The sequence below is a fragment of the Gopherus evgoodei genome, chromosome 6, assembly GCF_007399415.2.
Source record: "Gopherus evgoodei ecotype Sinaloan lineage chromosome 6, rGopEvg1_v1.p, whole genome shotgun sequence".
Classification (NCBI taxonomy): domain Eukaryota; kingdom Metazoa; phylum Chordata; order Testudines; family Testudinidae; genus Gopherus; species Gopherus evgoodei.
In genome coordinates this window covers 106,376,050-106,402,588 of record NC_044327.1, presented here as the reverse complement: position 1 = coordinate 106,402,588, position 26,539 = coordinate 106,376,050, and the positions used below count along the sequence as shown (strand labels likewise).

General features: G+C 40.8%; 2 protein-coding genes across 5 annotated transcripts in view; both read left to right on the top strand.

The window, feature by feature from the left end:
- ZNF131 (zinc finger protein 131) overlaps window positions 1-5,646 on the top strand; it is a 29,945-nt gene extending 24,299 nt beyond the window's left edge. For all 4 annotated transcript variants that reach the window (XM_030568025.1, XM_030568023.1, XM_030568024.1 and 1 more), the window contains one exon: window positions 3,754-5,646. In XM_030568025.1, the coding sequence (XP_030423885.1) occupies window positions 3,754-4,419 (666 nt within the window). In that variant the 3' untranslated portion in view covers window positions 4,420-5,646. The remainder of the gene's footprint in view (window positions 1-3,753) is intronic.
- Window positions 5,647-10,556: 4,910 nt separating this feature from the next.
- Window positions 10,557-26,539, top strand: part of NIM1K (NIM1 serine/threonine protein kinase) — an 83,265-nt gene continuing 67,282 nt past the window's right edge. Inside the window, exon 1 of the mRNA XM_030566426.1 lies at window positions 10,557-10,625. The gene's annotated coding sequence lies outside the window, so the exon portion shown is untranslated. The remainder of the gene's footprint in view (window positions 10,626-26,539) is intronic.

The window sequence follows — 26,539 nt, the reverse complement described above, 5'->3', positions numbered from 1 at the left end:
TGAGATATTACTGAACTTTTGTTGCTGTCCTCTTTAAACGCGCAGTTTACTGATTCATTGTTTACTAAGTCTTATCTATGTCACATAAACTTACAATAACCGCATATGCTATGTATGTAGCATAGGTAAAAATGCTGTCAGATATGCTCAAGGGTCTTAGCTACCCATGTGTATTACATATGAAAAAAAACATGATAAAGCACTCAAAAATTAGGAAATGCCAGCATTAAGGTTGCCTATGCTATCTTAATTGACCCCATCTGCATTATGATGGTCTTGAATTACATGGTCACATCATTTTTCCACAGGACCCCTGCCTTGTTCAGGGCATAAAATGATTGTTGCTCGTTTCATGAGAAGCTATTCAATATTTAGTCGTCTTGTTATCAGTGTGTGATACTAGGCCTTATTTATTGCACACTATTCAAACAAACCCTGCTCTGAATATGGAATTAATACATTTCTTCATGGGGTTTTCTGCGGTGTTCACTACAGTATCTGAGTGCTTCCCAAACATGAATCTATTACAACACCCCTGTGAGGTGAGGGGGTTGTGTTATCCCTGTTTTACAGATGGGGAGCTGAGGCAAAGAAATTAAGGCCTAAAATATCATATCCATTAATTTTGGATGCTCAATATGAGACTAGGAGGATCTCGCTTTTCAGAGTATTTAGTGTTATACAGCACTTTACATGTTCAAAGCACAGCTCCCACTGACTTCAGTTGCAGCTCTGTGTGTTCAGCACTTCTGCAATCAATCTCCAGGATATCAAGCTGGGCATCCAGAAAATGAGGAACACAGTGACCACTCCTGAATAGTCTGGTTTAAGTGACATGACCAGCATTTCATAAAACTCTAGTGTAGTCAGGGATAGGATCCAGTTCACAAAGGCAACATTAAACTGCCTTACCCTAAGACCATCTTTTCTTTTACTGCAACCCCTGCCTCATTCCGTATACACGTTCCAGCTTCTGTAACAAATAAGCTAGAGAGGTCCTACACACAACATTCTCCTACACTATACAACCCTGATTCATCCCTAGACCAAGTCCATCCTTTGCACTGAATGAGGTTGGGGTCCTGTTGTAAAAATAGTATGTAATGTAATTAAAGACCATGTCATAATACATTTGAACAAAGGAGCCGAATTAAGATTGCTTGTGTGACCTTAATTGTGGCATTTCTTAACTTCTGAGTATTTGACTTTTTTGAATAGTCAATTGCTTGACCACTCTTTAGTTGGTTATTAAATATATTCAAGAGACCAAATAACCAATATCAGTCAGGTTTATTGCTAATAGCCAATCAGAGTCTAGTCAGGAAAAAGTTTCTGTACAATGCCAGTCTCCAGGAAGCTATCTTGTGCAGCATTGTAATATTCATCTTGCACAGAAGGTGTGCTCCCAGTGTTACACCTCTGAAGCTATCTTTTTATACCCTACATGGTTACAAGTAAAAGGTACTGTGTACATCAGTGTTGAGCAACCTGCAGGCTGCATGCAGCCCATCAGAGTAAGTTGCTTGCGGGCCATCAGGCATTTTGCTGACGTTGACTGTCTACAGGCACAGGCCCCTGCAGCTTCCAGTGACCACGGTTTGCCGTTCCCGGCCAATGAGAGCTGCAGGAAGTGGTGGGCCACAGGGACATGTTGGCTGCCACTTCCCACAGCTCCCATTGGCCGGGAATGGCGAGCTGTGGCCACTGGGAGCTGTGGGGGGCCGCGCCTGCGGACGGTCAACATCAGCAAAACGTCTTGCAGTCCGCAATCAGCTTAACCTGATGGGCTGCAGGTTGCCCACCACTGATGTACATCATCTGAAATGAGATTTAACCAATCAACTCTCAACCATGTTTTTTCTGATACTGTGGTCTAACCCTTAGTTCTTTGTTCTGAACATAGGCATTCCAAGTATCAATGGGCATGATGGCACCTCCTAGGTTTGTACTAGGGTAGAACAATCACATGTCTTGTCCTCTTCCATTGGGGCATTCCAGTAGTGGCTTGTGAGAATATGTCCTCCTCCTGACAACTTTCCTATCTACTTAAGCCAAAGCTTAGTTCAGCTAATGCAAGGTGTTATGGGATAATTTAGGCTATATAATTGTTATAAAATCTGTGCTTAATGTTATTTGTGCTTAATGAATGTTAATTATATAAGTGCAGATATAATACACATTCATAATATGACATACATGTATATGCTAACCAGCATATATTGGTCAACACTTTACAATGTTCTTTTAGCATAGTTTTTATGTATATTTTCCTGTTTTGTAAAGTAACTGAAAAAAACAAAAAATCCACTATATAGCATCAGTTGACACTCGAATGATTCATCAGTAGAGTTGAAACCTTTAGATCTACTGCACAGACTTCTGCCTCTTGAACAAATGGAATAACTGATAGCAGAAGTAGTAGGTTGTCATCCTCTTATATAGACCAGCATGAGATAGGAATGGGACACTTTGCCAATGTGCTTCACAGATATTTGCCGATAGCAGGGGAATGATGAGACTCAAGAATCTTGAATATCTTTCCAGGCTCTGGAGGGGAGTATGTTCTGACATGCACAGATTCTTGTGCCTGTTCCCCTCCCCAAACGCGACATCTTTTCCATCTCTTCCTCACTTCTGGCTCCTGTCTCATTCTCTTTCCCTACCTAGTACCAGTCTCTGCCTCTTGGACTTATCCTCCTAGTTTCCTTGCCCAGCCAGTTCCAGTTGAGAGGATAGAGCTGGCTCAGACGCCCTGGCGATAGTGCATGTGCAGTCTGGTCAGTTGTAGCAGCTGTGAGAGGCTTGCGTGTGCTCAGTGAGGATAGAATCTTCTTTGATTTTAGCCATTAAAATGAAGCCTCTACTGACCATTGGTGATCTGTGACTTTTTCCCCCAGTCTTACAACTTGGCCAAATTTGGGCAGATTTTCATGAGGATGACAAAAGGCACATCCTTGACACACAGGCCACCCCCTGCCAAATTTCAGGTCCCTGCTCCAAAGCATGGGGGTGATAGAATTTTTAAACCTGGGCAAAACAACGTACTATTCCCTAGCTGCATTCTTGGAAACAGCTGAACCACTTTGGCTGAAATTTTCCAAAAAAGTCAACCAGCAATAGCTGCCTGGCATGGAAAATTTCAGCCCAAATGGTTAAAGTTTGGCAAAGTTATGAGCAACTGAAAACAGGATCTTCTGATGCAAAGCATTGGACAACCTTAATAATGCTGCCAGCCCTGCCTGTAATATCATTTTAGAAAAAGTGCAACATGCTCGGTCTATCTGTTTCGTAACTTTCACACATAACATTTGTACGTATCATTTCTTCATGCAGTATTATAAACCAGATAACCAGAGCTCTATCATAAGATCTTTGAAGGGGGAGGTGGGATTCAATATAAGAATTGTATATTTTTGTTAAACTGGGGAACATTAAAAACACAGTACCAATCCATAAATGCCAAGGTTGTCTGCATCTTTATGTATATGCACAAGGCCAGAATTAGAGAGGCACTGTCAACTTGAAATATAATCACTTAAAAAAAATTCAGGTACTAGACTTAACCCCGAGTTCTGCCAGTTTTTTGTTTTAACAACCTGGATTTTTTTGGCTGATGTCCATGTAACTTGTTCAATCATAATAGCAAGAAACTACATGGTAACAGTCCGTAAGCTTGATCCAGAATATACAATGTGCCTTACTTTATCAGGTTTTTATTAGCATTATTTAACATATTACATCTTGTTGTTTCAGGTATGTAATAGTGTATTTAACAGCTGGGATCAATTTAAAGATCACTTGGTAATACACACTGGTGACAAACCCAACCATTGTACCTTATGTGATTTGTGGTTCATGCAAGGCAGCGAACTGAGAAGGCATCTCAGAGACATTCATAACATTTCAGAACGAATAGTGACAGAGGAGGTTCTTCCAGTGGAAGCTGTGGAAACTGAACCAGTGACATCAATGACTATTATAGAACAAGTGGAGCAAGTCCATGTACTACCAGTAATTCAGGTACAAGTGGATCCAGCACAAGTAACTGTGGAACAGATGCATCCGGATCTGATTCAAGATAATCACATGAAAAGTGAACAGATGGATGATCTACAAGAACAGGTACAGATCAGTTATGTAGAAGTGGAACACATTCAGACTGAACAAGGTGCTGATGTACAGATGGAGGAGCTACATGTTGAACATGTAAATCAGATACAAATGGAAGAGGTACAGGCAGAACTTATAGATGAAACAGATCTAGAACAAGTGGAGTCTGAAAACATTAATCAGGGAGAGTTAGAGAACGAAACTTGTGAAATAGGTGATGTGGAGACAGTTAAAGAAGATCATGAACAAGCTGAAGATTTAAAAACTCAACAAATAGTGGACACACAAGATGAGCAAGTGGATGATTAGGACAAATGACTGTACTGTGCAGGTTTAGGGATGAAATACCAAATTATTTTTGTTAATTTCTACATTGATTTTTGTACCAACAGTGGTCGGCTCTCCAGCTCTCCATCGCTGTCCTTAGGAAACCAGAAGGTGGACCAAATTTAGGATATTTCATATACAATTAAAATCATCCTATTGTACTTTAAAAAGAACTTTTCCCCTTTCATGTAATGCCACGGAGCAAAAACTATCCCAGAGATTGGCAGCTTTATGAGAAGTGTAATACTCGGTTGAATAGACAGTCATTTGCCCCATATGTGTGCAGTTGTTGTCAATGAGAGACTTCACCCCTCTCATTTACAAGCCCTTGATATATACTTGCAGAGGATTTATTTGTGTGTGTGTGTGTGTGCGTGTGTGTGTGTGTGTGTGTGAGAGAGAGAGAGAGAGAGAGAGAGAGATGGCAAAATGCTAGAATATGGGGATTCTGATGTATACGTTGATATTTAAGGACAGATGATTGACCCACTTAGAAAACACACAGATGTTTGTCATCCAGCAGCAATAGCAGCAATTCTCAATATACTTTTTCCTAATATCAACAGCCTTCTTTCAGTCCAGTTTGAAAATGCCAGACTGATGGTAACAAGTGTTGTCACTAAAGTTCTTGGAGTGCAAAAAGTCGTGTGCCTTTTCAGAATTGACTAAACTTCCACAAAGCTCCTAGAATGTTTAAGAAGCTAGTGCAGTAAAAGGCAATGTAGATAATGCTATAGTGCTTTATATTTATCTTATAATTGTCAGCTACCGGCTCTTGCTTTGAATTTAGATGGGGGTAGAATGGAGCAAATTACACATTATGACGATTGTTGAAAGAGCCACTTACAATAGGAAAAAATCAGCTGAATCCACGGTAAGTGGAGCGGCTGAAAGATTGTACCATCTTACCACTTCAAATTAAAAATGAATGCATTTAAAAACAGAGAAAATGTGTGTATGATATATCAGGTTCCTGTTTTGAAATGAAATTTTCTCTGACACTTGACATAAAGATCTTGTGCTAAAAAAGAATTAAAGCCATAGGTATGAGTGCTAAACTGTGGATTTAAAAGTAGGAGTGTAAATATTTTAATCAGTATTATTGAACAATAAAACAATACCAACCATGAAAAAACTGTGACATTACTTGCTTCAGTCACTATATTAGGAAACAAGTGTTTTACTTTGAGTACTTGTACAGTACAATATACACAGCAGGTAACAATGCAATTCAGTTTAGCTCTAATGTAAAACATTCCTGCTCTTTGCAGTGTAATAAATAACTGTGGGCTAGATTGTGATCTTGGTAATGGCAATGGAGTTAGTGCAGATCCACTCTGACAGAATAACCCATTACTACATACAGAACTTCATTAAAGAATGTTGGCTTGACTTTTCAAAGGTGGTGGTACTTTCAGCTACCAATGACTTTAGTGGGATTTGGCACTTTTGAAAATCAGACCACTTTTCCCTCATATCTGAAAATGAAAACTTATACAGACGATTTCTCACAGAATTCTAGCAAGCCTGCAGACCCCAGACCTATCTTGTTCATTTTCCTGAAAGTGCAGAACTATTCCCTCTAGTATGCTCTCAGGTGCTTTATCTAGTCTCAGTCTAATGCTCGCTATCTGCGACTATTTCCCTTGAGCGAATATTCCACTGTAAACAGGGATATATGTAAGGTTCTGAAAAACAACTTGACACAACAGATAGTGGGTGCACTCTTTCTATTTATGCTGCTTTACACCCGTAACATTATAATTGTCTCTCTTTTTTAAAAAAGAGGAGATAATCAGTGGGGTTGTGTGGATACAACTGAGGGCAGAACTTGGCTTATTGCTCTTCACAAAAGAGTAGAAAAAGGAGTCAAATCTCCAATTTAGAGTTTCTGTCAAATCACTGCAACCAGTTTCCATTAATTTTTAACTGAAAGTAAGTCACTGATTTTTCTAATGTAAATGTTAGGAATATTAAATCTTAAAAACATTAAATAGGTAAGCAGTTAAAACAATCTTCAGAAGTAATCTTTTTGTCAGGATTTGTTAAAATACACTGGTGCAGGAGCTTTTAAAATTTGTTTTCTAGTAACCACCAGAAAAAAAAAAACAGTAAAGAGACAAAAATGAATATTTATAATGGCAGCCTAAATGTTGATTTGTTTTGTAGATATTTATGTGCTAGTGCCCATGACTGTGTAAAAATGGCAAAGTGTTATGTATGATCAGCGTGTGCAATGTAAGGAGTCTCCTACTACTGCTAATTTTGGGGAAAGAGCCTACACAGGTAAGAGTTGTGGGGAGGGGTTTGTCATACACAGAAAGCATTAAGTCCAGAGGTAAAATCTCCATGAGAGAATGTAGGGTGTATTTAGCCTGTAGCAGGCATCCGCTGAACACCCACCAGCAGCAGATAGTTTACTAATTTACAGAAACCAAAGGCTGGTCTTCCATGATTTTGTAGGATGTGTAAAAATGACCAGGGCTGCTTTCACTTCCCCAGGTCATATGATGCCGCCTACCTATATCCTTCAATCACTCCTGCTCTCTAGACGCACATTGCTCACATTCCTGTTTATGCCCCAGCATATGCTCTTTGCTAATCAACATGCTCCTCCACAGGGTAAGGAGCAGATCTCCAGGGGGACACCATGAAATACCTGATTCAGTGGTGGTGAAGCAATGCTCTAGCAATAGAGGCAAGAATCAGAGGGGGAAAAAGAAAGGGATTGGTTTGGATGGGGGAAATTTGAGTGGATAAATGTACAGAACAAAGGGTATTTCTACTTACATTTTTTCATAATGTAAGAACCAAGAAGACACATGAAATAAAGGCAGCTAATTTTCAAATTAAGGAAACGAAATACACTTATGTAATGCATAACCAGTATGGGGAATGGATTAGCACTAGAGCTGAGTTAAAGAACCTAGTAGAATTCAAGAAAAAAATTGACATTAATTTGGAATAACAGACCACAGTCATATTAGGCTAAAACAAAAACTGATAATTGAGGGGAGCAGGCAAAAGTTCACTTGAGGGAAGGTAATCCATCACATCCCTCTATCAGATTTCTTGTATCCTCCTGCAAAGTTACAAAATATCTGTACTGACCACTGTCAGAAATAGGGTACTCAACTAGATGGACTACAGTGTGACCTAGTATGGCAATTTGTGTTACTACGTAGGGACAAAGGGTAGATGGGAGAAGAGAGAGATGTCAAGAAAAAATCTGCAGAGGCATCTACCTCAGCTTAAAACTCCAGTGATTTTCCCCACTCCCCTCAAACAAACTTAACATAAATACAACAGAAAGAAGGGGTGGAGAATATATGTAATTAAAGATTATTGTAATGCAGAAGCACAGGGACTCTGAATGAAGATTGCGCAGGCAATCTTAATTCTGGTATTTTTTAACTTTTAGGAGCTTGACTTTGCATCCTTGATGTTCTTTTAATGTAGGGTTTCAGGTGGGTGGGGTTTGTTTGTTTTTTTTATGTAACTTCCTGGGTTTTTAATGAAGCAAATAGAAATTCCATCATAGTAACATCCATATGATTCTGTGGCAGGGTTGGAACCTTGAGTGCCACAGTACAGACCACTGCTTGATGAGATAAGAGTAATGCTAGCAGCAGTAGGCTATTATCCTCTGTGTGGGCCAGTCACTAGAGGGCGATGAGAGCAACATTTTTCCACCGAGTTTCACAGTTATTTACTGACAGCAGAGGAATGTTGAGACTCAGGAAAGCTGAGTTCCAGTCCAGTTCTGAAGGCAGTGTGTTCTAGTGGTTACAGGGGCAGAAGAGTCAGTCCTTCCTACACCCAGAGCTGTCCCTTGGGTAGGGCAGATCGGGGCAATTGCTCTAGGCCCCTTGCTTTGGGTGGCCCCACGGGCCAGTGCGATGGGCCAGTGCAGTGGGTCCTGGAAGAGATGAATCCACAACTTCTGCCACGGGCTCTGCACTCCCCTAGGGATGGCCCAGCCTTCCCCATGACCCTACTCCCAGGAAAGGCTCCTCACAGCTCTGAATTCAGGTCAGGCTGTTTCCTTGCTTCCTGGGCTCAGCAGATTGGCAGTGGGAGCACAGGAAAAATAATTTCTCTGCTTTCAGTTCTTGTGCCCTGTGCTATAGCAGTGCTTAGCTGTTAGGAGGAGCAATTCCAGGCTAACTCCTGCTTGGCTCCTGCAGGATGGAGTAAACTGAGCATAGATGGAATCCTCTGAGTATTTACAGGGCTGGTGCAAGGATGTTTCACACCCTAGGCGAAACTTCCACCTTGCGCCCTCCCTCTCCCCATGCCCGCAGCCGTGAAGCACCCCCTCCCCGTGGCAGCTCCCTACCCTGAGGCACCCCCTGCCCCAGCTCACCCCTGCTCCGTGCACGAGCATGAGCACCCCAAGCACACCGTCCCTGCTTCACTTCTCCCGTTTCCCAGACTTGCAGCGCCTAAGCTGATTGGCGTTGCAAGCCTGGGAGGCAGGAGAAGTGAAGCTGCCATGGCGTGCTCGGGGAGGACGCGGGGTGGGGTGAGCTGGGGCCGGGAGTTCCCCTGCGTGCCACCCTCCCCCCGCCACTTGCTGCAGGCAGCCCTCCCTGCTCCATCTTCCTTTGCCTAAATGCTGGCTGCAACTGGGGCAGCCGAAGATCCGGCTGCCGCGGTTGTGGCCAAAGAAAATGGTGTCTCCTCCATGGTTGCACCGGCCCTAAGTATTTAGCTGCCAAACTTTTAAGTCTGAGCATGTGTGAACTGAAATTTTCACAGGGTCATAACTTGGCCTGGTGTACTGTTCTTTTCTTTTAACCCCAAAGCTTAATACATTTATGAGCAACTGAAAACAAGGTCTGAGAAGGTGTTGGACAACTTTAACTGAAAGCATCACTAACTGCTTCACCTATAATATATAGACTACCACCATTTATAGAGCCTCGGTGAGCAATCTGGACTTAAAACTTGAGCAGATACTTGTTACCAGAACTCCTGAAGCTATGCTAGGGCGTATGCCTTTGGGGTAGGAATCAGAAAAGAATGGTAGACTTACAAGACTTCTGCAACATAAAACAATCATGCTTTTGTGGGTGCTGTCTAAACCCTCTATTGTATTGTAAACACAAAGTAAACTACATGCACCTGTAACTATGTGATTTGTAGCCCTACTCAGTAGAGCAAGAATCCTGATTTTGCATACAAAGCAAGTGTGAATGCCAATTTTGTAAACTCAAGTTGAACCCATGGAAACGAGGCCACAATTTGGAAAAAAAAATTCTCTTTGCCCGAGTTTCCTTATCTGTAAAATGGGGCTAATACCTATTTATCCGGGTTAAGGGATTGTTGCCAGGATGATTTTTTTTTAATGAAAAGTGTTGTTTATTATTAGACTGTTGGGGTGTTTTGGGTTCCCCGAATCAATGCTGATCTTCAGTCCTAGTCTCTGAAACTCCTGATGAAGCCCACTGAGTTAAGTGATTGCAGTACCATGACTACCGTGTTTCCCCTTGCCTAGAAAGCGTTGCCTGTGTAACGTAAAGCGAGCGAGCGGAGCTGTCCAAGGTTGTCGAGGAAAACAGCGGCTCGCTGGCTAATTGCATTGTAGTTTCTTAAAGCACCTGTTTCCCCCACCCCTATAAAAAGATGCCCCTGAGCTTGGTCCTCCTTGAGTCCAATGCGTTTCCCCAGTTGCCAGCCTGGGCTCCCCGCGCGGCGAGCGCCCCGCAGCCCTGCGGTAGCCAGGCGGGCTGTGCGGGATATGCGGTGCGCTCCTGCCCCATCCCGCCGCTCCCGGGCTTGGCGAGGGCCGCCTCCCCCAGGCCGGGGGCCGCCTCCGGCTGCGGCCAATCAAAGCCGAAGGGCGCTTCCCACGGCGGAGCGGGTGCAAAGGCGGCTGGCTCCCCGCGGTGCTGCTGCACGGGGCCTCCCCGGGCTCCGCTTCGCCATGCCCCGCGCGCGGCCCTCGGCCATCCCCGGGGGCTGCTGCTCTAGTAGCTAGCTCGGCCTTCCGCTGCCCGGCGGCCCGCCCTCCCCAGGGCCTGCCCCCTGCCGCCCGCCCTCAGTCCCTCGCAGCCCCCTGACAGCTCTGGTTCCCTCCCTCCCCGCGGCCTGCGAGCCCGCCTGGTGCCCCCGGCCGGCAGGGGGCGGCAATGAGTGCCCCGCGCGGAACCCGCCTGGGGCAGCCCTGCAGCCTCTCTGCGCAGGTAAGGGGGGAGCGCGCTCCATTAGCCTGGGATGCGAAGTGAGGCTGGGTGGAGCAGCCCCCCAAGTGGAGGGAAGGTGAGGAGGAGGGCGGCTGGAGCGGAATGGGTGTGTAGGAGAGGTGCTGGGGGGTGTCTGTGTAAATGGAGGGGCTGGATATGTTTGGGATAGAGGCAGCAGTGGCTGTGGGGGAGCTAAGGGGATGCATGGGGAGATGTTGGGATCTAGGAGGTGTTGGATTTGGAAGGGTGTGGGGTGAGACTGAATGGAGAGTTTATGCTGCACCCTGCAAAACTTTCAGATGTATTTCAAACAGTCCATTGTTATATGTTAGCATATTGAGATGCAATTAATTAAAATAAAAAGTTTGATGCCCAAACACCCCAATATTAGGGGCTTTGTCTTATATAGGCAGCTATACCCTGGAAAAACAAAGTGTCCTGCTTTTTCACACTTGCTATCTGGTCACCCTAGCTGCCCTTACAGGGCTTACTGAGATCATTGCCTCTAGCATCCCTGGCTGCAGCATGTTCCACAGCCTGTATACCAAGCCAAGCATTCTTAGTGTTTGTGGAGTCAGAGGGAGACAAGGTAACCTCTTTCATTGGACTAGTTTCTGTTGGTGAGAGAGACAAACTTTTGAGTATACAGAGAGCTCTTCTTCAGGTCATTTCTGAAGTCATGTTTTTCCTATGGAAAACTTAAAGGAGTCTGTTGGCCTTTTTAGTTCTGCAAAGCATTTTTGAGATGTTCAGTCATCTGCAGTCAAGGGCCCACTTGCTCTGGTGGAGTGTGACGGCTGCTTTGCACTGTCCCACCAGTACAAAGCAGCCTAAAGCCGGCAGAGCCGACCCAGATGGGAGGGTGGAATATCTCCCTAGCATAGGGGGAATTCTCTGATGGCATAGAGCTGGCGTAGTTGCTTCTGTCCTGTCCTCCTTCCCTGATGCTGACTTCAAGGGTATGATCAAGGTTTTTTGGGATCTGTAGAGTAGTTATGGACTCCCCCAACTGATAACAAAAGGTCTGAACCGGCACACAGCAAGCCTAGTATCGGAGGACCGCAAAGGCCACCTTTTGCATGTCCTCTTCCTGAGCTCAGCTGTGTGTCCCTCAGACATAGTTAAGGATCTGGGCCTGTAAATGTATCAAAGAAGAAAAGTTTATGTTGTAGCAGCGGGTGACTGCAGTCATTATAGTAGAGTTATTTAATAGTTTCCATTCTAAACCTCTTTCTTCATCTTACACCTTTCTGTAAATTCCACCTTTTGGGCTGAAATATCAGGGCATTGCCTCTGTCCTCATTGATTTTCTGTGCAAAATATTTAAGCAAAAACAATTCAGCTATATTTGAAAATGAGAATGAAAATACTACTTTCCTCACTATTAAAATGGAACATTACTACATTTGGAACCTGAACTTGAAATGTGACATACAAATAAACCCGCTTGAGGAGAAATGCCTTTGAGTGTTCCTGGGAAATTTGGTTTTGATCAAAAATTGTTTTTTCATGTGACTGAGATAAAACTCTTAAGGTCACATCCTGCTCAGGCACACGTTGGCTGTTTCTTGGGTATTGACATAGAGCAGGATTATGAGAATGAAGCTAATGAAAGAAGAATGAAAAACAATTGCAAGATAATATCTGTGAGAATCTACAGTTGGAGGGGAAATGGCACTGTAAATTGTGATGCAGTATATGATTTAATTAAGGATTATACTGTAATACATACAAGGAGGCAGTAACTTTAGAGTGCTTAATCATGAATCTTTAATGGTCTAACATATTTTTTTGTATGTAATGCAATCCTTTCCCCTATGTTTCTATTTTAATTTTCTTAGTCGTGTAAAATAACTTAGGGGGTGAACCAAAGCTCCTTGAAATGATTGGAATGATTCCCACTCACTTCAGTAGGCATTGGATCAACTTCCGTTTGTCTGTTCATCTGGAGACTCTTGACCATGGAAATACTTTGTTGTTTTAGTAGTTGTTTGGTGCTGTCACGAAAAATAAGAAAGATCTGGAGTAAAACCTTTTTTCTAAAGGGTGCCTAACAATTTTATGTCAAATTTCTAATGACTCACATTAGACTAATACCTTACTCCACAAGTAGTCCTGCTGATTAAATGGAACTATTTTATGCAATAAGGTGGCACTCTAGTTCTCAGATTTTTCTTTCACAACTCTGAGTTTGTGTTATGAATCCTCCTTGTTAGGCAGAGCAGGATTAAAAGTAAATATTGTCTAAAACAAACTGACAAAAATATCTTTCCCTTTGCCCTATGCCAACTTGAGTTTTAAAAAAAACCGCTGCAAAGAATCTAACCATGGGTACTTAAAAAAATCTGTACAATATATTCCCACATGCTGTGCTTAACTTTAGAATCCAGTACTATAATCTATAATAAACACATTTCTAGGTTGCTCAGTTTTCATCTACAATCTAAGTACTTTGGGGTAGCATTCCTTTATCTCTTATAGAATTACTGATCTTTTTGGCCCCTGTAAACCAGATAAAATTATTGTTCCCCTGACAAGATTTGCCTCTTCTGTTTCTGCAAGGTGACTGGTATATGCATTTCCTTTGTATTACAGTACATGATATCATAATGAAATATTTCTACATTATCCATTTGTATCCACATTTATCCATTTATAATAGTTATACTGTCTGTGCTTGACTCTTTATTCAGCACTTCCATTCCCTTCCTCCTTCCTTGCCCCTAATATTTTCCGAGTTACAGAACAATTTACGAGACTGGCCAATTGCATTCAGAGCAATCGTCATTCTGAAGAGACATCTAAGCAGCTTTCTTTGTCTGTTACTTATACTTTGTTTTTACTGCTGTTCATATGGAGAAAAAGAAAGTGCACCCCAATCTCTTCAAGCTATCTGTGATGTAATGTTCCAGAGAGTTGACAGAATTTCAGGATTTGTCACGCAAGTACAGTGTTCTCACATTTGAAAAGAAACCCTGCTATTAAAAATGAAGATAAAGGGCCAATGTCAAGATGGGGTATATTAAAAATTATTTCTTAAACCACTGCAGATTATTAAAACTGAAATTTTTTTTGAAATTGTAAATCAGAAGTAACTGCACTGAAGTTAAGTTATATTTGCATAAAAATGGTGTAAACGAATAGGGCCCCTAATTTATGTGTTTAGGCCATCAAAGTATCTATGCACATGCTCAGCTTTAATGATGCGAGTAGTTCCATATATGTTAATGGGACTAACAACATGCTTAAAGTTAAGCACATGGTTAAATGCTGTGCTGGATTGGGACATTATTAATATTTTATATATGTAATTGGTGTATATGGCAGCATCTGATTGATGCAGTTATTTACAAGAAAATAGCATATCCCCGCCCCAAGAAATTTAAAATCTAAGGCTCTGATCCTGCAAAGACATACACAGAAATTTAACTTAACACATTATGTGTAGACTCATTGAAGTTGTGTGTGTGTTTAATAATTTAATTTTCCCAAGGGTAAGAGGGAGGATAGAAGAGGGTACAATATTATATTAATACTGTACAAAATTATATTATTTGTATGTTTATAATGTAACAAACATTATTCAATCAAATAAAATTTACTTTTAGTCATACATACCTACATCCTCTCGCACTTCCTATCAGTACCAATTCACTGGCACACTTCCAAAAAGCAAGACCTGGTTTCTTGATTTTTTAAAAAAATATATTTTTATCACTTTTCTTAAATGATTTTTTTAATCTTAAATAGTTTATCTTCTAACATTTTCTGAGATTCAGAACAGTTTCAGAGACTGATCAATCCAACTGCTAAAGTTGGGAGAGTGTAATTTTCCACTATTTATTTACCCTGACATTTGTATATAGTATGGGCCAAACTCTGGTAGCTTTTCTCCCATTGAGAGTTCTTCAGTAAGGACAACTTTACTTAAAAATAGTCCCACTGACTTCAAGCAACATACATGATGATGCCAGTCAATTAGACTATTTGGGGAAGAAGGTAACACTCATTGTAAAGGTATCAGAAAATGGGTTTATATAAAAAGGGTCTCATGAAGGCTGCTATTTCTAGATTTTGGTGTACTAGTTTAGGAATTGTGAGTTTGGAATCTTATTGTAACATGTTTAAAAACTGCAGAAGTAATCTTAAAGTTTTCTTTAAATTATAAGATCTTTGGGGCAAGGACTATCTTTTTGTTGTGTGTTTGTACAGCACCTAGAACAATGGGGCCCTGATCCATGATTTGGGCCTCAGCATGCTACTGCAGTGCAAATAAATAATTATGATAAACTATGTTGAAGGCAGTTAAATTACACCAGGCCTGAATCCACCCCACTTAATGTGGTGGCATCACAATAAACTGAATGTATATCCTTTTGCTTCCAAGGTCAGGTTTTCCTGTGGGCGCTACCTCCACGTAGTAGAGTTTTCTGGACTCTTAGATAACATGTCCTCTTGAACAAGTATGTCAGCAGTTCCCACCACACAACATGATGCAAGGCACAGGCATAACCAGATGTGACATGTCATCCCGGGTGAAGTGCTGAGCCAGCAGAAAATAAAAACAAAACAGTGGATTATTCTGAGCTATGTTTTAAAAATGTTTGTTTTTCATTGGAGCAAATATGAACACGAGCGTATAAATTGTAGCCATACTAATAGGGGAGAGTCCCATACAGCTGGGAACAGCACACACAGCATCTGCGTGTACAGCCTTGGCCTCTGGCAAACTACTAAAATTTAAAAAATTGGGGAATTGAACCCCCCACATCTTTTGCATTTTTAGAAGGGACCTAAACCATATCCTTGATACTCGCCTCCAATAATGGAATGATCTTTTAGAAATTCTATGGGGAGAAACTTACAATTTCTCGTTCCCTATGTGGGTTTTCAGTGTGTAGGACCAGAATATTCCTTACTGCTTGTATTATGCTTTAGAATTTCAAAGCATTGTACAAACATTAATGAATTCAGTTTCTCAACACCAATGTGAACTAGGTAAATATTTATTATCTTATACCAATGTGATAACTGAGTCACAGACATATTCAATGATAAAGATTATATTAAAGCTCTACAGGGAGTCAGTAGTGGAACTGGGAATAGAACGAGGCATCCTGACTCCCTCTCTATGGCTTATGAACAAAACCCTCTTTACCTTCAATGAAGACAGGATATTGGAAGAATTAGAACTCTGCTCTCTAGTTCTGTGAGTGGGAAATAGATACTCCTGTCCCTTGTTTGAACAAGCAAGGTGCACCTCTTTCCTCATAATTTATGTCAAGAGTACTGTATTATTTCTAGGGTTGTCAATTAATCACAGTTAACTCAAGTGATTAATGCAAAACAAATTAACTAGTTAAAAAAAGTCATGATTAATTGCAGTTTTAACCACATTGCTAAATGGTAATTAGAATACCCATTTAAATTTATTATAAATATTTTTGGATGTTTTTCTACATTTTCAAATATTGATTTAAATTACAACACAGAATACAAAGTGTACAGTGCTCACTTCATATTATTATTTCTGATTACAAATATTTGCACTGTAAAAAAGATAAAAGAAATAGTATTTTTCAATTCACCTCATACAAGTAATGTAGTGTGCTCTCTTGTATCGTGGAAGTGCAGCTTAAAAATTTAGAATTATTATTATTATTTTTACAAAGCTGCACTTAGAAACAAAACAATGTAAATCTTTAGAGCCTACAAGTCCACTCAGTCCTACATCTTGTTCAACCAATCTCTAAGACAGATGAGTTTGTTTACATTTATGGGAGATAATGCTGCCCGCTTCTTATTGACAATGTCACCGGAAAGTGAAAACAGGCATTCACATGACACTGTTGTAGCCGGTGTTGCAAAGTATTTATTTGCCAGATATGCTAAACATTTGTATGCCCCTTGGTGCTTCAACTTGTAGGCTCTAAAGTTTTACATTGTTTTGTTTTTGAGTGCAGTTATATAACCAAAAAAATCCTACATTTGTAAATTGCATTTTCATGATAAAGAGATTGCACTACAGTACTTGTATGACGTGAATTGAAAAATATTATTTGTTTTGTTGATCTTTTTTTAGTGCACATATTTGTAATCTGAAATAATAATATAAAATGAGCACTGAACACTTTGTATTCTGTGTTGTAATTGAAATCAATACATTTGAAAATGTAGAAAAACATTCTGATTAGATTTATAAAATAAGAGTCTGTCTGAATGCTCTATTTCAAAATACGAATAATCTCATGGAAGTGAATTATAAATACACATATCAAATAATAACAAAAGGTCTCACTTTCCTTCCAATGTTGCTCTTCTCACCAATTGTTAATTGCAATGCATTTGCAAGTACTCTGCTATTTATTAAGGTCTAAAGGGAGCTAGAGATTATACTTATCTAGGTATCTGAAATAAAATCATCCTAAGTATGTCAGTGCTGGTGATAAATCCTGTGAAAGAGACATGGAGACAGACTTGTTGAGAGATGACTAGCAGGATAGATTGTCTATTGGTTGTCGTGACAACCATGACTCCATGCAGCTGTAAAGCGGCATTTTAATCCATGCAGGTCAATCTAGTTTCAAGATTGGCTCATCAATATCAAGCCACTAAATAACAGGTGGATTAAATGCCTTTTATTCTTTTTCTTAAAAAAACCCCAAAACCTATACAAATAACAAATAAATTATATGACCCAAGAAGGTATTTACACTTTGAATTAATTTGTTAATCCAAATTATTATTATTATTAATTACAGCAGTAACCAAAATGTGCTAGGTATTGTACATATATATGTGAAGACAGAGTTCTCCCTCACCCCCAAAGAGTTTGCAATATAAAATATCTAGGGTTGAGGATATGCATAAAATCAACTAGAAACATGGTGAGAGAAAAGATGACTGGTTTATGTCTTCTTACTACCATGGTTGCCTGTTGTTTGTTTTTGTTCAGTTGTTAGGTTTTTCATACATGAATGTCTGGCTCATTTTTTATAGATGTCATGGCAGAAGTGGATGTTGAAAAACGATTTGATATCCTGATACAGCACAGCACATAAGCATATGTTTAACTTTAAATTTGTGAACAGTTTACTTCAATGGGATTACCCACATGCATAAAAGTAAGCATATATTTAGTGCTTTTTCAAGGATAGAATGAGGAATGGCCTGGTGTATAAGCTCAGGAAGAGTGCTCTGTTCATAGTGCTAGTGGAGAAAAGTGGGTGGCAGGCAACATAACAGATACCATCTAATCAATAGGGTGGAGCAGAGTTATGTAGCACCTGGAAGGCCAGGACAAAAAACTTCAAGTCAAGGGGCTCAATTTATGTGATGAAAATGAAGCACTTTGTTTCCATGTGAAGCAAAAGAAAATAGGAGAGTGAGAAAAGCTTCTTAGACTAATTAGTCTGGTGGCTTGGCAAAGCTGCAGACTTTGGCAAAGTTAGAACAGCCATCTAGGAATCTAGATTCTTGGGTTTATTCCTGTCTCGGTCACTGGCTTGCTTTTTATCCTTGAACACATAACTTAGGCCATGTCTACATTACAGGTGCTACAGCAGCACAGCTCTGGCACCGTACCTGTGCCACTATAGCACTGTATTGTAAATGCACACTACAGCGATGGAAGAGATTTTCCCATTTCTGTACTAACTCCACCTCGCCTGTGAGTCAACTGAAGTATTATTCCATTAACTTAGCCGTATTTACACTATGGATTCACGGGCTTTATCTATGGTGCTCTGGGGGTGTGGATTTTTCACACCACTGAGCATGGTACCTATGTCAACCTGAGCTTTTAAGCATAGACTGGGCCTTAGTAGCTCAATTTCCCCATATGCAAAGTGGGTATATTAATACTTATTGAACCTCACAGGAGTGCTTTAAGGCTTTATTAATGTTTACAAAGCCCTTTGCAATCCTTTGGTATAAAAGACCCTGCAGATATGTACATTGTTGTTCTTTGTTGTTAATATTTTATTACTTAATAGTCTGATATAACACTGGCACTACTTAAAAATGTTCTGAGCTATCGGCATGGTCTTGACTCTAATCAAAACAATTGAATACAACAAGCATTAATAATTTAGGCTAAATACAACCTAATTTTCTGAAATGTAGAATACGTATGAGTTTTTCAATGAGATAAAATGTATAAAAAGTTTGAAGAGTCTGCTATTCAAATCATTCAAGTCAATGAGTGCTGATTTTTTTTTAAATATTTTTAAATGTTTATCATGGAAAAGTAAGAAAGTTTGTCATCCAGAAAATGAATTAGAAAATTCAGTTGTCCTCAGAGGCACAATTATAACGAATTTCCTATGAAATTCATTAATTAAACTATAAAGTATGGGTATTTTAGTCTTGTTTTAAGTAGAAATCTCAACTCAGCCTTAACTGTTTCCTTTTTCTTTTTAAATCCTGCTTCATGAAGAAGAGGAAAACAAGGGCCTATATTTTGTGTGGCAAAATGGCCACTTTATGCCACCCCATTGGTGTAAAGAAGCCATGAGGGACCCCCACAAAATACATTAATTAAAGCCATAGAGCAGTTCTTCATAACAACGCTATGCCAGCCCTTCTCCAGTGCTGCTCTATATTGTCCATCTGGTAACTGCCCTCTGTGGCTTGTTCTGCCAGCATAGAAAAGGTGGATCATATTTCATTCCAGTCACACTTCAGCCTCCTTCTACACTGGCGGTGGGGGACAGTGTAGAGCCACTGTGCCAGCTGTATGCTATATTGAGAACCACCCTTCAATGGAGGGATTCTGCAAGGACCATTTAAGCCCTCCAGTTATGGCCCGTTTATACAGTGGAGTGTCTGTTTTTCCATATTGAAACTGAGCCCTTGTTTTCCTGTCTTCAGACAAAAACATTCATTTAACTGAAGACAAGGTTAAAAGTATTGTCAGTCCAGGAGGTGCAAAAGTAGGAACAGAGCACTGAAGAATTTAGAACAAGGTCCCTGCTTGAAGGGGACAACTCACTGTGGATAAGGGTGGCACAACTGCGTCCATGGCATGTAGATCATTTTGCAACATCAGTTACATTAATTGTTAGCTTTTTTAACCCAAGTAGGTCTTCCGGGTTAGCACTCTTAGGTGGAGAAATTGATGATGGAATTTGGTATTTCTTTGATACAATCCTGTTTATTTACAATGTATGTACAAAGTCCTGTTTCCCTGAACAAATCAAATGGCAGGAGACTGTTTCTTTGCTCACACATCTAAGCCTCTTTCAACCAGCACTCTACCCAAAAGCTCTCTCTCTCTCTTAGCTTCTTCTCAGGTTCATGGTGCAAGTGCTTCTCCAGGGCTTCCTTGCTTCCTTCTCTGTGTGCTTCTGTGCTGTTTCTGCTGCTTTTCTCCACACACATCCAGCCACTCTGCATTTGCATTCAGCCCCCAGTAAAACCCGTTTGCCTGCATAGCTGAGATTCTTCACCACCCTTGCATGTGGCCTGTATTTAGTGGGAGGGCTCTCATTATCTCAACTGTCTATTCCATAAAGGAGCTTAATTGTATTTTTACGTTTATCCTGAATAACAAATGGTTGTCACACACCCCAGCTTCAGCAAGGTTTCACCCAACCTGCAGTGTAGGAACATAAGAATGGCCTTACTGGATCAGACCAAAGGTCCATCTAAGCCAGTATCCTGTCTTCCAACAGTGGCCAATGTCAGGTGCCCCAGAGGGAATGAACAGAACAGGTAATCATCCAGTGATCCATCTCCTGTTACTCATTCCCAGCTTCTGGCAAACAGAGGCTAGGGAATCCATTGCTGCCCATCCTAGCTAATAGCCATTGGTGGGCACAGCAATATATTTCCCAAGGCACATAATTTAGAGCCATAGAGTGAAATGGGAGTTTTTTCATTGACCTCAATAGGGCCAGGATTTCATCCATAATTTCTTTTTTGCCATAGGAAAAATTTTGTTTTTGAATGGTTTATGTTGTCATAATCCAACGGTATTGTGGAGTCATTTTACAAACAGTACAGTTCAAACTATATTACTCTTTATGTTTCAGACATGTTAGTGTAGAATGTCTTAATTTTCCATCCGTTTTACTTGAACAGAATTGATGCTCGGTGCAGGTTTTAATGATAGGTTTGATCTCTTATAAGGTACCTCCTCTGCTAAGTGAATGTACCCCACTAGATTTGTGATGTGCTGGTCAGTGTAGTGACCAGCCCCTGTGCTTGTGTGCAACCTGGAAATCCTGCCCTGATGCTGTACTCTTCTCCCTCCAACCCCTCTCCTGAACGGGGTAGGTTTTGACCCTAGGACTCTTGTGTTCTTGTTACAATTAAAGCAAATGTGACTTAAAGGGGTGATCATATTACTACTTATATCTCTTTCCAGATGCTGTAGGTTATTACAATTTCATAGCCTTGGTGCCCAATTTTGTGATTGCCTGTTTATTGTTTCAGTGTAGCACTCTTTGCTGAGAGCTCTGCATGCCTAATTGCTTAAAGAGCAGGTAATTTGGGCAATGTTTTCTTTTCTTTAAGGCACTGTATTTATTAATGATTTAATCCATTTCTGCATATCTATTTTGCCATGAGTGCAGGGGACTCTCAAGGTCCCTTCCAGTTCTACGATTCTATTGCTAATAAATTAATCATGTTCACATTATATAGATGCGTGCACACAGACACCATATTCCTTTCTTTTATGTTTTGTATTTATGACATTTAAAAATATACTAAACACAATCCAGTGTCTAGTAATCAAGAAGATGTTTTCTTCCACACCCTCTATGCCTCAAAAAAAGTAATAATGAAAAGATACAACTATCCATTGCTTAATGACTTCAGTGTGCAGAGATAGGAGTTCAAGAAAGAAAAAGTTTACCTTTTAGAACAGGGGTGGAAGGGAGAGGTCTATATCAAGTTTATTCTGGGCTCATTTTATACTCTTCAGTAATGCATATAGCCCTGTTGGATAGAAAAGCTGTTCTTCTGTGTCAATGGGCAAGTACCTCTTCCTCTCTTTTTACATTACTCTGTTGAGTCCCCTGCAATATGTTCTCTCAGGAAGCATGGACTTAAGATGAGTCAGGCAGTAAATCTCTTGAGTGTTAGTAATTATTCTCTCAGCTGTGTATCAGAATTGGCCTTTTTGCTCCTTAAACATGCTAAAGGCGTAGGGTTATGGCAATTTCATCACGGTTATGGGAATTTTTCAGTGTCTCTTTCACTGTGATACCCTTCATTCAAATGTCCAGACTTCACAATGCTAAAGGCCCTACTGGCAAGTTGCCACGAATCCAAGTCTGCGACTGATTTACATGTAAATGCATTGCACACTTATGGTACCATAAATAAACACTAAATAATAATCATACTACATGTGCATGTCTTTTTAAAAACGGCTAGTGCTCATGGGCATATCCTTGTACCTTCCTGACAGAGCAATACAAACTTCTTCCTGTTTGAATTCACCAACAATAAACCCTTACCCAACACTGTGCTGTTACAGCACAAGGAAAGCTGCATTTCTCATTTTAGGATGCTGCAAGCCATATTTGTCACTAGGCTGCATTTGAGCAGCCCTAATCTAGGGACTGATCCTGCAGGGTGCTGAGACCTGGAGCTCCCATCAATTTAAAGGGAGTGGAGAGCTCACAGCATCTCTCAGGAGGTGTTCAGTACCTTGAAGAATTGGCCAGCTAATAAACATCAAAGGCAAGCATCTATCTAAAAGGCATCCTAATGGAAACTGTGTGCAGCCACCCATTAGATAAGCAACTGTGATTTATATCATCTTAATTTTGAAGCATAATCAGAGCTTTATGTGAGGAGTTTTATCTTAGTAGCAATTCAGTGGTAATTACTCTGACATGTTCTTGCTTCAGTACTAAGGATTTCCTTTTCTATTTTTCTCTCAGGCCTGCCCACCAATTCCCTCCCTGCTCACCATTTTATCTCCCCGCTTCATTTGGCTGTTAGATGCCATTGAAACAACTGATGTCCTGCGAGGTTAAGAGAATGATGCAGGGACTCCCTCCAGAGCCAAAGAGCCAGACCTCTTGTAAGAGGCAGGGTTGGCAATTTTCCCAGACACAGATTACATCCCCTCTTTGGTGTTCTTGGCCTCTAGTGACCCAGCATTTGATGAGCTTCTGAATGCTTGTTTGAAAGAACAATGAAAGTGCTGATTTGCTTGGCCACCACAAACTGGTCCCACATTTTACATGAAAATAAAGACTTCAAGAAAAAATATATAAATTGCAGGTTGTGAGGCAGGACTAAGCTGGGCATTGCTAATATTCATTATCCATATTGGACATGTCAAAAGAAGCAAATTAGTGATTAGTTTTATATCTAAATAGGTACTGGGATCATCCCAGCCCATATCCTCACAGAGAGCCCTTCTTGCAGTCCTTTGGCTGCAGGCAAAACTCCTGATGACTTAAAGGGAATTTTCTTATGTGAGGACTGTAGAATCTGGCCCATAAATGCTGATGAAGAATTGTTATAATTAGTTTGAACTGAATCAGGTGATTAGATCATCCTTTTGGAAACTGTGTGTCTGATGGCTGGAAATAAACAGGCTTGTGTGTGTGTGAATTACAGTAAATCATAACACACAATGTAAATCACAACATGAATCGAAGGCACAAAAGGATAGTTTCAAGCAATAAGCTCTCTTAGAGCTCTGCTTCTTTTTCACTATCCACAGGGAAAAGGCAGTCACACTACCAGCTTGGGCAGCATCCGTTCTTTTGTCATCAAGTAGCAAATCTAGTCCTGGTTCTCTCTCTGTCAGGTTCCCAGTCTACAACTAGGAAATAGCTCCCTTTACAAGTATGTTGCAGAACATTGTTTCCTTCAGAGAAATCCCTGTTTTAGCAGTTCTTCATTCTTCTTTGACATCTTCTGCTATCTTGTGTTATCTGCGAGCTTCTGATTTCACTAGTTAAATTATACTTTGCTCCTCTTAGAGACTCTTGTGTGAATTGTAAATCTCTAATTGGTTGTATGGTTCCCTGAATACTTGAAAGAGCTGCAAACATGCTGAGCTTTATTAGCCCACTGTGACAGAATGACCTTTAATGAAAAGGTGCTGTAACTGTAAATGCCACAAAATCCTGGGATTAGTAGTATAGCGTTTTTCACTAGTAGAGCTCAAAGTGCTCTGAAAAGGAGGTGAGTAGCATATCCCCATCCCTCATTCTCTGTATTCAAGTGAAGAGCAATGATTCAGAAGCTCTGGCAGGATCCATAGTTTGACATTACTAGCCAAAGGGGAGGAAACTGGGAAGCTTCAGTCTTGATTACGGACAGGAGCAGAAGGAAGAATCCCAGCGGATGCCATCTTTCCATGATTGGTGGCTTTCCTTGGCAGTCATGCACTCCTATGTATAAATCTGGGTATCTAGACAGTAAATTTTATATATATATATATATATATATATATATATTATTCATGAATTATGTATCTTAAGTGGTTTTTTAATTAAAATTTAGGGTTAGAATAGTGCATATTTTAAATACTTAAAAACCAGAATTGTATGCAGGTATGTTTAAAAAAAACCTGGCCAAGAACTCCCTCAGTCACAGCTTGTCCGCTCACTCCATATGACATCTTTGGAACTTTGGTATCAGTTAATACTGAAATAAAGGGAGCATGCACTTTTCTTGTGTACTGTATTCATACCTGGGAAAAGCTTTCTTTCAGCTGGCTGTTATCATTTAGGACATCTTATAGATGATCAATTGTTTATTGTCAAACAAATGTAATTGACTGGAAAACTACATGAGAAAGAGAATGATCAGATATTCTGTAGTAGTTTGGGAACCCATATAAAGTCAAAACTAGGGCTGGACAAATGGTTCAGCACAGAGATGAAGTTGTTGCAGGCTGGAGTTGAGCAGATTGTAACCCCGTGATATGTCTGTGTTGTGATATGATGCCAGTTGTGTCATTACACCATCTCATTGGAACAACATCCCACAAGAGCCTACACTCTTGAGAATTGAGCCCTAAAGCATGAAGAGAGGAACGTCAGTCCCTTCCCCAGGCTGCAGGCTTTCTCCACTCTAGAGCTGAGATTTAGCAGGTAGGCATTATGACATCTTGATAGTTAGTCTGCACTACATTATTGCAAGGAGTGTTGTACTCTTAAACCAGTTTGTCAGTCAGGATTTCCTGAATGCTAAACCTGGCTTGGATACTGATTCTCTCTGCAGTCTTAGGCAACTCTGTCAATCTCGCTACCTCTTTTTCCCTATCTGTAAAGTGAAGATAACTAACATATCTGCTTGTAGTGCTAATCTGAGGATTAATCAGTGTTTTTTAAAGTATTTCAGCATACTCAGTGCTAAGTGGTGTGAGGAGGCACAAAAGCATGCTTACATTTTATCTGATTCTCATAACAAACACATCCTTCCAAATAACTGGATTATCTGTTGGACCCATTTAAGAGAAGCTGGGGGAAGGGGGAGCCTTCTCTCTATTTTTTATTAGGAGTTATTTCCATCATTCTATCTTTCTTGAAACGGTATTTCAAAAATGTCCAAAATTTAATATTCTTTTTGTTTTTAATTTCAAAGAGACTTTTGCTGAAACTCTTAAGGTTGGGATTCCTAAAATGGGGCTGAGGGAGTTAAGGGCCCATCTCCCACTGAAAGTCAATGGGTGTTAAGCACCCAGCTCTCTTAGGCCCCATTCAAAGTCCGAATCTAAGGGTATGTCTATGCTACGAAATTAGATCGATTTTATAGAAGTCGATTTTTTAGAAATCCATTTTATTCAGTCGATTGTGCATGTCCACACTAAGCACAGTAAGTTGGCGGAGTGCGTCCTCACTACAGTGGCTAGCATCAACTTACGGAGCGGTGCACTGTGGGTAACTATCCCACAGTTCCTGCAGTCTTTGCCACCCATTGGAATTCTGGGTTAAACTCCCAATGCCTGATGGGGCAAAAACATCGTTGCGGGTGGTTTTGGGTACATGTTGTCAGTTGCCCTTCCCTCTGTGAAAGCAACAGCAGACAATTGTTTCGTGCCTTTTTTCCTGGGTTACCTGGGAAAATGCCATATCACGGCAAACATGGAGCCCACTCAGCTCACTGTCACTGCTGGTGTTGCATCAGAGAGGCTTTGAAAACCAGTTTCATGACTGGCCAGGCTTCAGTGTGACAGTTGTGTTTCTCCTTGATACAAACCCACTCCCTTTGTTGATTTTAATTCCCTGTTAGCCAACCACCCTCCCTCCTTCGAAATAAAGTAACTATTGTTTTGAAACCATGCATTCTTTATTAATTAAAATAAAAATTAGATAACAGGCAAGGTAGCCCGTGTGGGGTGGGGGAGGAGGGAATGACAAGGGCACATTGCTTATTGTAGCCACACCAATAATCAAACTGTTTGAATGACAGCCTTCTGTTGCTTGGGCCATCCTCTGGAGTGGAGTGGCTGGGTTCCCGAAGCCGCCTCCCCTGCCCCCTTCTCCCCGTGTTCTTGAGCGTCTGGGTAAGAAGGCTGTGGGACATGGGGAGGAGGGTAGGCAGTTATACAGTGGATGCAGCGGGGTCTGTGCTCTTGTTGGCTTTCCTGCAGCTCCAAGAGACACTACACCATGTCCATTTGCTCCCCCATTAGTCTCAGCATCATGTCCTGGATTATACCCATCTGTAGCATGTTCTGGATCTCCCGTTCTATAGCAGCTTGGGCATGAGGGGACACCCGGTAGGGTGGGGTTCTAATTGGGTGAGCATTACCTGTGTCAATGGAGTGTTATGCCCGTTCAGTCCATCCTGGGGTTGCTGAGAACAATGAGGCGAAGCTAGTGCACAGCTCCTTGACTTGTTGCCGCTGCAGACATTCCAGGGTGGTTGAGAGGTTCACCTCTTCCATGCCACCGTCCTTTTTTCCCTTTGTAGTAGACACCGTCAGGCCA